At 37.0% G+C, this 14,618-nt stretch overlaps 2 protein-coding genes and 1 pseudogene across 2 annotated transcripts; 1 reads left to right on the forward strand and 2 right to left on the reverse strand.

Annotated features, from left to right (window-relative positions):
* On the reverse strand, positions 483-2,127 carry LOC104779132 (annotated as a pseudogene).
* LOC104777577 (probable purine permease 11) lies at positions 2,959-4,733 on the forward strand. The gene is made up of 2 exons (XM_010501850.2): positions 2,959-3,195; positions 3,445-4,733. Exons 1-2 carry the CDS (start codon positions 3,189-3,191, stop codon positions 4,542-4,544), a joined length of 1,107 nt encoding a protein of 368 aa, XP_010500152.1. The 5' UTR covers positions 2,959-3,188; the 3' UTR covers positions 4,545-4,733.
* Positions 6,633-8,492, reverse strand: LOC104777578. Its single transcript, XM_010501851.2, has 3 exons — positions 7,942-8,492; positions 7,055-7,176; positions 6,633-6,957 (listed from the first exon to the last, which is right to left on the reverse strand). The coding sequence occupies exons 1-3, from the start codon at positions 8,311-8,313 to the stop codon at positions 6,807-6,809; spliced, it is 645 nt and encodes a 214-aa protein (XP_010500153.1). The 5' UTR covers positions 8,314-8,492; the 3' UTR covers positions 6,633-6,806.

Raw genomic sequence — 14,618 nt, forward strand, 5'->3', positions numbered from 1 at the left:
TTAATTTGACATAAACAAACATCATTTTTCATCTTCACTTAGATGATCCATCCCAATGAAGAAAGGAACAGCACCAAAATAAGTTTTTCTGTATATATTGCTAGCGCCAATTCCTATAATACAACATTAAGATCATATATTGTACGTTGTTAACATATGAACAAAACTATGTAGATTCTTCTATTTATATCTTCTCTTTGTGAGTTTCATCTCCTTACTCAACCTATCATTGCCTTCTTCAGTGTCACGTTCATCTTCGTGTTGTTTTTTGCCTTTCACCATAACCATAAGGACTTCTCCTATGAATCTTCTTACTGCCATGACGACTATGCTCTCTCTTCTCTCTCTTGGGACTTTTAAGTAGATCACCCTCAAACACCATTCCGTATTCTTTAGCAACATGATCTGTCGACCCTGTAAAAACATTTTGTTAACTTTCCTTGCATTTTTTGACAAAGGAAGGATTTCATGAATTATTTGGTCTAAATAGAAAAATGGGCTTTACCTTTACCATGTTGTTGGGAGTCTTTCCGCCGGAACTGCCGCCAAATTTCGAATACACTCTGATTGAAGTCTACACGTATTCTTCTTCTATCATCGATCAAAGCACCGGCCATCTGCTGCATAAGAACAACCACTTGTTAAAGCTCCAAATAACACATTTTTTACTTCTAAATTATACACTTGTTAGCCACTCATTTAATGTTTTACCTTTAAAACCGCTTGTTAGCATGCTTCCTTAGTCTCAAACTTTATAAAAGCATAGCACAAGCTATTACCCGTCTTGGAATCCCGGATGACATCAGCCCTGCCATATATTTTCGTACAATTAAGATAAATACAAAACAATTGAGAGTTTCTCAAACGTATAAAGAATCAGGGGAAAAAACACTCATGATATAACCGTTCCAAAGCGTTAAAAAATGGTGTGGAGGTCCTCACCCTGCCATTGAGACAAACCAAAGAAAAAGAAAAAAAAAGAGAACAAAATGTCAACAACGAGAAGATTGGAAGGCTAAGCTTTAGAATATTAAATATCAAAACACATACCTCAGTTACAGGATTCAGATCACAGACGAACAACACATTGTCAGGAGGTTTTACCTCAGCCTCAGGGATATCTCCTATCTACAACACAGCAATACAAGGTCAATAACTAAACATGATTTTAAAATTACACAAAGATAACTAAATCAGTGATACTTACACATTCAAGGACAACCACACTAGAATGTGCAGCCTTTTGGCGTATAACATCGTCCAGTTCCTGTGGACAAAGTTTCTCATCCAAAGGAACCCAACCAGCTTCAAGTCTTACATTTTTATGTTTGGCATCTTCAAAGGGAGCATCTGCTATCATCTTAGTTAGCTGTGGAGGATCTTCAAATGGATCTTCAAATATGTGTATGTCTTTGATTACAATGTTAATAAATGGTTTGTTTTCTGCATCGACGTAAGCTTCATTTATCCTAGTCAAATTTTCAAACCCATCAGCGATTTCCCCAAACACCTGAAAAGAATAACATGAATATTAGTTAGTAACATGAATACTCAAGAAAGAAAGAACTGAAAAGAAGTGTAATTGTATAATTTGCTTACAGTGTGTTTTCCATCAAGATAGTCCAAATCGTCACAAAGTGTGATATAGGACCGGTAGGCATAGAGATTTTCACCAGCACTGGCCATTGCAACGGTGCCAGTCTTTGAGTGTTTCAAGTCGGGATGGATCTCATGGCCGAAAAAACGAACATGCTCACCATGAAGGAATCTGGAAACGTAATATGCACGAGATGGTTTAGAAAAATATGCATCACGCGAAAAAGGTTATAAAAACAACAAGCAATAACTTACTTGTATATTGAATCTCCACCAGTTCCAGTGCCAATTGGATCGCATGTCTGTGCTATGAAACCCTTTTGCACATTGTGAAAGATGCACCCCTTGTAGAAATTGCACCTAAGGAAAATGAGTGTTAATAAAAACCTAATGGATCGAGACATATATATAGTGAGTTAAGACATACACTTACTTGCAGAGCTTGAGGAAATTCTTGCAGATCAGAGGGCATGTGTCTGTGTAAAGATAAATCACTATATCCCCAAGGCTCGTCCCAATAAAAACTGACATGTTCGAGTTCGACAACCTAAAACAAAAATTAGCAAGAGAGTGAGGACTAATTGAGCCTCGAGAGAGTGAGGACTAATAAAAACTGACATGCTCGAGTTCGACAACCTAAATATCATGTTTAATCTTACAAAATCAGATCATTCTTGAAGCTGAATGTATCGAACAAATCTTACAAAACGAATACACACATACATTCAGTAGTAAAGTAAAGTTTTACCTAGGAAAAAACGTCAAAAGAAAAAGAAAGATTTGTATCTAACCTCGAATGGAGCCGATTGAGAGAGAAGAGTCAAAAGATGGAGGGAGAAAATAGATCCGTAAGGAATCAGAGATTTATTATTCTCTGATTTTTGCTAATAGGATTATGTTTTTTTTGTATCATAATTCTAGTCTAGAACAGATATATATTCTGACGTACTCGGTAAGCTTTTTTCCTTTGTGTTTTTTCTGTTGCCCAAAAAGTAAAAATAGTATTAATTAATATTGGGAAAATTCCAAAAAAATTCTAAATTATTTTATTTTTATTTGAATGTTAGATAGCTAATAGTTTTTAGTTGGAAAAAATATCTTGGTATTAAATAAAACCTAATCTTTAAATCACACCTGTTAAAACAGATACAATATATACACAATCGGTTTACACGATAACAAATATATACAAATCGGTTCACACGATTATACGTATACGTTGATGTTGCCTAGTGGGATTTGTTACAAACCGAGTTTCGGCTTAACCGGCCAAACATGGTCAATCTCAATTTCCAAGGGTCGAATCTCCGGTCCCCTCCGGTTCAAAAAATGATGGGCTAAAAACAAGTCAAAGACTCAAAAAAGTTGATAAGTGTCTGCGTCGAATCTCTTCGCAATAATAATAGCTGCTGCTCGCTTCTTCCCAAAAAGCTTCATTTGTTTGTGTACTTCACGGATCTTCTCTGAACCGATCAATCCCGAAGAACACGAACATAGCAAATATCTCAATTGGGTTAACGAACAAAAAAAAAAAAAAACCCATTTTCTTAATCTCTCTGTGTAATTCGTCGTTTCTAATACAAACCAATTCTATGTCAGGTCAGTCTCGTTCTCCTTCCTTAGTTTCATCTTTTGATTTTGTGCGCTTGATCAATCAAGTTTTGATTTTTCGACATACCCAGATTGTGATTTATGTGTTAGATTACGCTTTAGGGTTTTTGAAGTTATGGGTAGTTTTTGAAACTTGTTTATGTTGATGCTTTTAGTTAAGGGTTTTTTGAACTTAAATTTGGGAGCTTTCACGCGAATTGTACCAAGCCCTTGTTTTAAAGTATGTGTTTTTTACAGGTAATCAAGAACCAATCTTGGTGAAGGAAGAGAGTGTGGTAGGTTTACCAATACCACTCTTGAAGCTTAAAAGCTGGCAATGGTGGGTTCTTGTCTCTGTTAACATCTTCTTTCTCATTGGTGGTCAAGCTGCTTCAGTGCTTCTTGGTAGGTTTTATTACGATCAAGGTGGGAACAGTAAATGGATGGCTACTCTTGTTCAGACTGCTGCTTTTCCCATTCTCTATATCCCGCTTTTGCTTCTTCCATCTTCGAGTAGTGCAGAGTCTTCTTCAGAGCCTGCTTGTTCACTCAAATACATTGTCTTGATCTATGTTTTGCTTGGTGTGATCATCGCTGGTGACAACATGTTATACTCTGTTGGACTTTTGTACCTCTCTGCTTCCACTTATTCGCTCATTTGCGCTACTCAGTTAGCCTTCAACGCGGTCTTCTCTTATTTCATCAACGTTCAGAAGTTCACTGCTTTGATCCTCAACTCTGTTGTTCTCCTGTCGTTTTCTGCTGCTTTGATAGCTCTCAATGATGATGCGGATACTCCTGCTGGTGTCCCCAGGTCTAAGTACATTGTTGGGTTTGTGTGTACACTCGCTGCATCCGCTCTTTATTCTCTGTTGCTTTCGCTTATGCAGTTTTCGTTTGAGAAGATTCTGAAAAGAGAGACCTTTTCCGTGGTTCTTGAAATGCAAATATACACTTCTTTAGTGGCGACTTGTGTATCTGTCATTGGCCTGTTTGCTAGCGGGGAGTGGAGAACGCTGCACGGGGAAATGGAAGGGTATCATAAAGGGCAAGCCTCTTATGTACTGACTTTGGTCTGGACAGCAGTCACGTGGCAAGTGTGTTCTGTAGGAGTGGTGGGTTTGATCTTTCTGGTGACATCGCTCTTCTCAAACGTCATTAGTACACTCTCCTTAGCTGTGACTCCACTCGCAGCTTTGGTTGTGTTCCGTGATAAAATGAGTGGCGTTAAGGTTATGGCTATGCTGATCGCTCTTTGGGGTTTCGCTTCTTATGTTTACCAGAATCATATCGATGACTTGAAAGTAAGACGAGCACGACAACAAGCTCAAGCCAGGAGGGTGGAACCGCCTTGCTAATTCTGCGACGGTTCTAGCAGAAAATATTGGTTTAGGTTTATTATACGTTCTATATAAACAACAATAATTGTCACTCTACTTCTTTTGTCACATTGTTTTTGAAATCAAATCTTGTCTAAAATACTGATGTGTAAACAATTATTGGTGACGAAATTTGTGAAAAATGAAATGAAAACATTTTGTTGTTTACATCAAGTAGTACAATAGCTTACGCTTGGACCAGTTAAATTTATAATCAAGTTTGTATCAAAGATAGAGAGACTTAAACAGAGACCTTGTCAAGTTTATATGTCTTAGTTATTTTAAGTTCTTCCTTGTTGTTGCTGCTGCTTAAACTGATCCGAAATCTAGTTTATATATTTCACTTAATTGTGAGTTGATTAGCGTTTAACTTGGGAAATGTCTTTAAATTAAGTTTGACTTTGAAACTTACATCAATTAAACAAAAACAATTTTTTTTGAAATAATTGTTATGCGTTACTTTGGAAACATCTAAAGAAAAACAAGGTCTCATGAGACAATATAAAAGCCAAAACAAATACTCTAATGTTTATTTTAATTTTTTTGGTCAAACCAAAACAAAGTATATGCATGTAAAATGAAAGGAACAGTTTTAGTGAAGTATATTCTTATAATATCACCAAGTAAAAATAAAAGATAAATTTCAGTTTTTGATCAAAAAAAAAAGTTCAGTTAATATTATTTTAATGAAAAAAATATAATATTATTTTAATGAAAAAAAGACTCATGTTAAAGAACTCTTTCTTTATAAATGGCTATAAACGTATGCAGTAATTCTTGTGAAAACAATCGTCACTCATGTGTTTTATGTGTTCTTGCCCATTTTGTGGCAGCAGAAAACAAAAACAAAAACAAAGATAGTATCATCATAAGTCATAACTATGACCTTGATGATGGGTTTGTGTGTATCACTATTATCATCCCATGGTTATGGCTACCACCGTGATTGTAATGGTCATAATATTATGACTGTCCATTATTATGAGTCCATGGCTATGATCATGAAAGAGGAGACTGGAGAGCATGCATTACTATATTCACTGCTAGACCAAATACTGCAAATATAAACATAAGGAATCCACTTACCTCATTGGTCTCGTTCATGAGTCTTATAGTGGCTTCATATACCAAAAACCCCATGAGCAGCCAACCATGGTTAGCTGGACAGGAACAAGAGCACTCAAAACCTCCATCCTTAAGGAACCCATAAGTATGCGGTAGTTCCTTCCTAAGGATGGAGGTTTTAGGTGCTCTTGTTCTTGTCCATTAAGTTTCTCTTCTGATTTTTTTCTGGTGCAAGTTTCTCTTCTGTTTAAGTGCTCACAACTAGTATGGTTTCATATGTATATATACTACACTCACAATATATCTTGCTTTTCTTATTTTTATTTTTGGATCTATATATATATATATATATACGTATTTAAAGGATGAGAAAAAGATTATGTTTCGCAGTTTGGTCTGTACTGTTTGAGTGGTTAGGTTTCGGTTGGTGAAAAAATATAACAAACAGAAGATAATAATATATGAGTTTTAGAGTTAGACTTCTGAAGTTTGTTTGTCAATCTTTATATTAAGAAGAGCAAGCAGTTGTCTTTCCGTCCTCAGAAATGTTCATCACCTCCTCATATATGTATATGAAAGAAAATGACCAGGTCAAAACCAAAAATTTTGGAAATTATGTGTTAGTTTTCTTCTATTAGTTGTGTCTCTTTATATTACATCATATGCCATGACCATGTCAAACAATATTTTTAACTTACTAAAAAAAACATAGGTTTATTGTCTTCCCCAAATGTTAGCAAAAGTTTTATTTACCAAATTTTGTATAAGAGATCTGATCATATTTTAGGCCAAAAAACAAAAAAAAAAAATAACTCACAACATTATATCTCTTAATCGGCTATGAACTAACTTTGGTTTTCTCGATGCATTAGACTAAGTTATTAATATATTTTTTAGACTTCCAAATGGTGGAAACAAGAACAACTCTGTTCCCAAACAAGATTTGAAACTTGGTCCAAAAATTGAATCCATATGTGACAAGAATTGGGAGACTAATGTCAATGTGGTGGAACCGATGCAGTGGGGATACAAAGATATAACTTTTAGTTTCTTACAAGACATATAAGACAAGTTATGTTAACACAAGACAACAACGAGATTACTACATAGAGAGTTTTTTATTAAACTACAATAACACAATTTAACACAATATATCTAATTAGATTAGAATTGCGATCAGGCTAAAAGCCAGAAATTTTTCTGCCATCTTGTGTTGATCAAGTACCCACCAACACCTTTGCATTGTTTCCTAACACCAATCGTCAAGCAATCTGCACCGTTGATGCAACGATTTACGAGCTCCTCTGATCTGCTAGGTCCACATAAGCTACACACACACAAAACGACAACAAAAAATGTGTAAGTAATTATTGAAACGAGAGAATCATGATGGGGAAAGAGATCTGACGGTTGAGATGACGCACCAAGAGATGAGTGGTGCAGATTTTTTCTGACCCAACACAAGCACAGAGACTTCAAGCTTCTTCGCTTGGCTTAACACTGTTGCTAGCTTTGGTCCTTGAATCACCAATGCCTCCACATCCACCTTTTTTCCAAAACAATTACATTATTATAGTTATTATCTCACAATTAGTATACACATTTATTTCTAATTTCTCCAAACTAATAAAAAAACTCTCAAGGAATTTTCAAGTAATTAATTATAATAAATGGTGAATTATAATATTAGAAAAATATCTCGACAGTTTTCTTAGAAATTATCAATCTTACAAAAAACTCTACCTGATTACATGTTACTAAGTTGTTTTCGAACAAGTACCATTTTTAAAAGCCAATTAAAGTATTCTTTAAATGGGTAAGGACACTTTTTAAGTAACTCAATTTGTGATACCAAGTATACTTTAGATCTAATAACGAGTTTTAAAAACATTAGATCTAGACTAAGAACAAAAGCTGCAATTCTAACTGAAAAAGCTATACTTTACAGAATGAATAATGATGAAAGTATTCTCTAAATCCAAAATAATTTTCTTTTCTTTTTTACAAAAAACAAAGTGAGGAGCCATCAGTCACTATGACCATCACAGAGATAGATTCTCTCACGCATGCATTGCTCCAATACTCAAGTACCTCAACACAACTTATCCATTAACCCCAAAAAAAACAAAACTAAAACCCAAATATGGTAATTACTTCTCTAACTAGTTTCCAAAATCCAAACATATAGAATAGCAATTATCTTCATTAAACCTTAGTAAGTCATCTCTTTGCGAAAATAATAATAATAGTCTGCTTAATTAATTTATTTTGGTTTAAGTACATATAGTAAGCTTAATTAGTAAGTACGTACCTCGGGTTTACAAGCTTTGCAGAGAGAACCAAGAGATTGAGCCAAAGAAGGAGTAGCTTCATCATGAGGAGAGACAACATGAAGAAGAGTCATCAAATCTCCTTTGTTAGTCAAATGAGTTAAAGCCCACATCATGGCATGCTTAGACCTCGAAGTCTCATCCACCACAACCATCACTCTCTTAGTTCTTGCAGCCGTGTCTCCACCAGAGTAAACCCCATAAAGACCCTCCATTGAGGAGTAACCACCACCACCGCTTGTGTCGTCGTTGAAGGCCGTTGAGCTATCTCCGGAAGTCCACCTTCTAGAAGCCGACCTCCAACCTTCTTTTCTGCTTAGTTGCCTAAGGATCGAGTTTCTCGAGAATTGCATCTTTGGAGGAGTAGAGTGATGGGAAGTTGAAGCTTTATGTAATGAAAAATGAAGAGAGAGGGAGGGAGAAGAAGTAGGTAGTAGGAGACTATAGTAGAGCCTAGAGAGAGAGAGAAAGTGAAGAGGCTTTGATGTAAAACTCGAAATTGTGAAAGAGAAGAAGAAGAGAGAGAGGTGTAATTGGTTTTGCTAATAAAGAGTGAGCGACAGGGCATTAAGGGTGAATCATGTGCCCACAATAAAGTGAGTTATTTAATTGCTAAACTTTAAGCAACCAAACAATAGTATTTTTTTACCTTTTCTATATATATATAAAATATTAGTTTGGTTTAGTTTAGTTCTGTTTTATTTGGTATAGGAATTTTACAATTCTAAAACGTCCATTTAATATAAGTAAAATCGAATTGAAATTATTAGTTAGAAGTTTTTTGGGCTAAAAAGTACTAGTTAGAAACTAGAGAGTAGGCTTGTCTTCAAAATTGTTACAAAGTTTTGTCATTTACTCCAACATTCACCATATTAGCAATGTCACTTTTTTTATGGTCGCCAAACCTTTTAATAATGGAGCACAACTATTGTGAAAAATAGTCCATTTTGTAATAAATAATGTTTGGATTTTCACATTTTGGTTCGATTTTCATATTTTAGTCAATTTTGTAATAAATACTGTTTTTAAGACGACCGTAACGGTTTGGTTTTGATCTCCGCTTTCTTAGTTTTCTTTTGCATGTATGAATACGACTAATCATCTGGAGCTGGAATATGAAGCAATTACACAATATAAAACTTTTACAAGTTTCCCTATTTTCAAGGGTACGTTTCGAGGAGTCACATTCACAATTTCACCAGTATGATGTTCAATACGATTACATAAGAGTTGATCAATTCTATCTTTTGATGTTATAAACACAAAACTACAACCACCAAAAGCGGCAAGGACTAAATCACTTAAACCAATCCCAACAAGGCAACAATGGACCAGCTTAAAACTTATAATTAACAGTCGTGGCTCTACCCTCAAAACTCACCAGATCCTTTTGATATGGGTTATACATTAGTCCTTAATTCCATTATTAATTTCTATATAAAAGATTTTTTTTTTTGTTTAAATATACGAAAAAGGCATGTCGCGTTAAATAGCCGGTGGTCGCCATAATATCTTGTATGTTTCGTTTGGTTGGCAGCTTCTTTCATAGACTTCATATGTGTCCTAGTTGCACTTTTTCTATGATACATTTTAGATATATGGCTCTTCAAAATGTTATATCGTAATATTCTATTATTGGATTAATTGTCCTTATTCTTTTTTAATTGGAATAGTAAAAGTAACTCATAATACTATCTTCACAACAAACGGGGGAAAAAAAAGCATGGTGTTAGCGAGAAAGATCGTCACTGAAGATCATATGTAAATCGCGATGTTCTAGTTTACATGCTAACTTATGTCATTTTTATCATTTTTGCTTAGTTTAGTTTTTGTCTCATCATTTTGTTTATACGTTTTGGGGTTGACCGGTAGGTTTGTATGATGCCCTGCCCACTAACAAAGTGAACCAACACGAAGCTGTTCATGCAATAGAGATGCAACGTTTAATCACACATATCAAATCATACATGAATACATAATACACCAAAGTCATATCAATAGTATAGGGGTGGTCCAGAAAATGAGAAAAAAAAGGATCTTATCTATTTCCCTATTAAACGTATATTTTGGTAACTTTATACGTACGTAAATTTATGGGTTTCATCTCTGTGTCAGATTACCTCATTCACATTTTGCTTTCATATCTTCCTTTGTCCTCTTCTCCCATATCAATATATTATCGTCCCACTTGTATTTTTCCTTTGGACTTTTTTGCTTTTTTGTTTTTTTCCTCACATTTTCGGTGTTTAAACAAGCCAATCACACACAAGTAAGACCGAAGGGCTTCAAGTTTATACATTTTTTTTTGAAAAACACTTCAAGTTCAAGTTTATACATTCCCTAACCTCAAAATTTATTGCAACAAAACAAGGGTCTTCGATTTATGTAAGCATCATGATAGTAATTAATGAGTTCGTTTTATAAAACTTTGTAGTTTTTTTTTTTTTTTTTTTCAAACAAACATTAATAAATTAAAATAGAATTCCAAGATTGGTCGCCCAAACAGGAGGAAAAGAGTTTACAAAAATTGATTCAGAACTTAAACATCTTGAGGACCGAGCAAGACAATCTGCCCTTGCGTTGACGTCTCAAGGGATCCTGACTAGAGTGAAGGAAGGATAAGAAGATCGGAGCATTGCGAAATCCTCCAACAAATTCGAGAAGGCAGGCTAATCGCCTGGCGTCTGCACCATCACAACTAACTCTGCACAGTCCGTCTCAAAAGCCTGACAGACTACTCCAGCCTCCATTAAAGAAGCCATAGCCCATATCAGTGCTTGTAACTCCGCGTGTAAGGGAGTAAGGCCTCTCCGGTGACTTCTTGCTCCCAAGAGGATCGTTGAATCTTTGCCACTGCAACACCACCAGCCCAAACCCTGAAAAGAATCCGAATTTTTCCAAGAACCATCAATCTGACAACGGGGAAAACCGCTCCTGTCCTCCAATAAAGGCGGAGGATCCAGATAACGCGCCAAGTATAATTTGAACTCCTCCCACAATAATTTGTCATTAATCGCTTGATTCATGATCTCAATTAGCTCTACCTCGATACCTTGGAAAACCTTTTTGTTCCTATCTTTCGAAATTGACCAAACAATCCAGGGAAGACGAAGGGCTATATTTGAAACCCCGAATTGGGAAGAAGCCCGCCAGAATATGAAATCTAAATTCGCATAGATCGAGGCATAAGGAAAACCACTCTGATCTAGCACCACTAGAGCCATTATCCAGATGCATCGCGACTGAGGACACTCAAAGAGCGCATGGTTTATAGTCTCTACTGCAGAACCACATCTCTTACACAAAGCGTCACACCGAACAACCCCGATACGCCAGACATTCCACCAAAGGAAGAGTACCCGACCCAATCTGCCAAAAGAAGTGTTGAATCCTCGAGGGAACATCTAATTTCCATGATTGAGGCTGCAAGGGCACACATGTCGGCCCATATTCAACATTCGTAATGAGTTCTCGGGCCAACCGATAACCTGATTTAACCGTGTACTTCCCTGATTTAGTAAAATGCCATACTAATCTATCCGGTTGAGAAGTCTTACTGATTGGTATACTCCTAATAATAGTGATGTCCACTGGATCAAAAAACTAATCAAGAATAGGTAAATGCCAGTCCTTTGTGACAAGATTAATTAAATGATTGACCATTAAGCTTGGCAACCACAAAATCACCCGACCATTCGCAGGTCTGGGACGAATATCTGGTAACCATGGATCACGGCAGACCGAAATCGAACAACCAGAACCTGCCGCCCATCTCGCTCCCTGCTCCACCAACCCCTTAGTGGAATAAATGCTCCTCCATGCAAATGAAGGATTATTTGGTTTCTTAGCCATAAGCGGACGGCAGTTACGAAAATAATGTCCTTTCATCAACCGGGCCATCAAGGAAGTCGGATTATGAATCAAACGCCAAAACTGTTTGGCCAACATGGCTTCATTCAATTGTTACAAATCTCGAAAACCTAAACCACCTTCACATTTATCCTTACACAGTCTATCCCAGGCAACCTAGTGCATACCTCCAGCCTTATCATTAGAATTCCACCAGAAAGTAGCTATAGCACTCGTTAATTTAGACGTCAAATCCTGAGGGAGTTTGTAGCATGACATAACATGGGTGGGGAGGGCCAAAGCCACCAATTTGATCATAATCTCCTTACCACCCTTTGATAAGCACTTGGCGGACCAACCATTTACTCAATCATCCAATCGATCCTTTACGTAGCTAAAAAACTTAGCTTTTGAACCTTGCAAATTTTCAGGGATACCCAAATAAGAACCCATACCGCCTTCCTTAGAAATACCAATAACTAATTTCAACTGGGATCGTATATCAACAGGAACTTTTTTACCAAACATGATAGAGGATTTAGCCAGATTAACCTCCTGCCCAGAGGCTCTACCATAACTGCCAATTATGTCCATTACCGTCCTACATTCATTCGCATTTGCCTTACAAAAAAATAGACTATCATCCGCGAACAACGAATGTGAAACCATAGGGCTCTCCCGGGCAATGGTAATACCCGTTAATTTCTTCTCTCGTTCAGCCTTTTTAATATTTGCTATTAAAACCTATGTACACAGAATAAATAAACATGGCGAAAGAGGATCCCCTGGCATAATCCCCTATGTGGTCTAATAAAGCCTCTGGGCTGACCATTCAGAAGAACTTGATATGAAACCGACAAGACACACCACATGATCCATGAAATCGATTTCCTGTCAAATCCCAATTTAACCAAAACCGCCTCCAAAAAGTCCCATTCAACCCGATCATACGCCTTACTCATATCCGTTTTAAATGCCAAGAAGTCCGACTTACACCGGCGATTAGTATTGAGCCCATGAAACATCTCCTGAGCCACAAGAATGTTATCTATAATTAAACGAACAGAAATAAAGGCTGATTGCGTTTCTGAAACCAGAAGAGGTAAAAGTCGCTTCATGCGAAAACACAATACTTTAGAAATTATTTTGTAGGTCACATTGCATAGGCTAATCGCCTAAACTCCGCCATCCGCTGCGGGCGATCCACTTTAGGAATGAAATAAATATTTGTCTCATTTAAAAGTGGATCAAAACTACCAGTTCGAAAAAAATTCCTTAACCAAAGCCGCTAAATCCCCTTTAAGGGAGGACCAGAACCTCTGAAAAAACAGAGCCGTCATCCCATCAGGTCCTGGAGATTTCTCCGGATGCATAGCAAACAAAGCCTTTCGGATTTCCCCTTCCGAAATATCCTGAGTTAAAGCTCTATTCATACTATCCGTAATAATTGGGCTAATTGCTTGTAGCATTTCTGAAATACCCCCACCATCAGATTTCTTAAACAAGTCCTCAAAATATATTTTAGCAATACGCTCCATACCCGAAGGTGATTCAACCCAAACGTTATCGGCAGCAAATAAACCCACAATTCTACTACGCACCCGACGTTGTTTGGTAGAGGCATGGAAATACGTGGTGTTTTTATCCCCAACCCTTAGCCAAAATTTCCTACTCTTTTGTTGCCAATAAATCTCTTCATCGCAATATGCCTCTTTCAATTTCCTCTCAATTCCCCGAATTTCGTCTTGCGTAATCGAATCATCCATCTTCGCATCCTGTAGCGCCGCCTTCAAAGACGAAATGATCGAAGGGCCAGTGTTGACATTATTTTTCCGCCACCAAGAAATCGAATTCCTACAATTCCTTATCTTGTCCACAAAACCCGGGATCCGAAAATTCCTTGTCTGATTCCACCATGACTCTACCGCATCAACTAATCCCTCCTTCCCCAACCAACGCTTATCAAACTTGAACTGCCTCTGCCTTCTCTGGACCGTCATCAGACATGTTGCTAGAATTGGACAATGATCAGAACCAATCATCTCCAGATAATCAACTTTCGAATTTGGAAAGAATCCGTGCCAGTCCTCGTTACCCAAAGCCCGATCTAGTCGACATTGAACCACCTGATTATTACAACGGTTCCCTCGCCAAGATTATTGTTCCCCATAACAGGGAAATTCCAGCATCCCACAATGCCGAAGCATAGATATAAATGGTTGAAAAGAAGATGCTGAGCGCAAAGCACCCCCTTGCTTCTCAAGGTTTCCAACTAATTCATTAAAATCTCCAACTATAAACCAGGGAGCAATACGAAAGGAACCAATATCCGTTAATTTATCCCAAACATTGTCACGGTGTTGGGGAACCGGGTCCCCATAAACAAAAGACAAATAAACAATTTGTTGCCCAATTGAAGCTTGTGTATCAATTATACGATCGTTATCAAAAAGGATAGATAGATTTAAATCATATTTAAACAACAATGGCAAACCACCGCTAGCCCCGCGGGGTTCAACAGTAAACAATTTATTATAACCAAACTTATTTTGAAATTTTTGTAAATAAGAAAAACATTTCTTTGTCTCTGATAAAAATAAAATGTTTGGTCTATGCTTTCTCCACAAGTCGCCCAAATATTTCTCGGTCAGATTAACCCCTATGCCCTGACAGTTCCAGCTTAAAATCTTCACGTTTGAGCTGGTGGTTTCGGGAGAGCCCCCATCCTTTTCTTAGAAGGCCGACTTCCGCCACCCGCAGAACTGCCATCCGTAGCTTTTTGACCTTGTTTTCCCACACCGGCCTGTTT

The sequence above is a fragment of the Camelina sativa genome, chromosome 3 (genome assembly GCF_000633955.1).
Source record: "Camelina sativa cultivar DH55 chromosome 3, Cs, whole genome shotgun sequence".
Taxonomy (NCBI): Eukaryota; Viridiplantae; Streptophyta; class Magnoliopsida; order Brassicales; family Brassicaceae; genus Camelina; species Camelina sativa.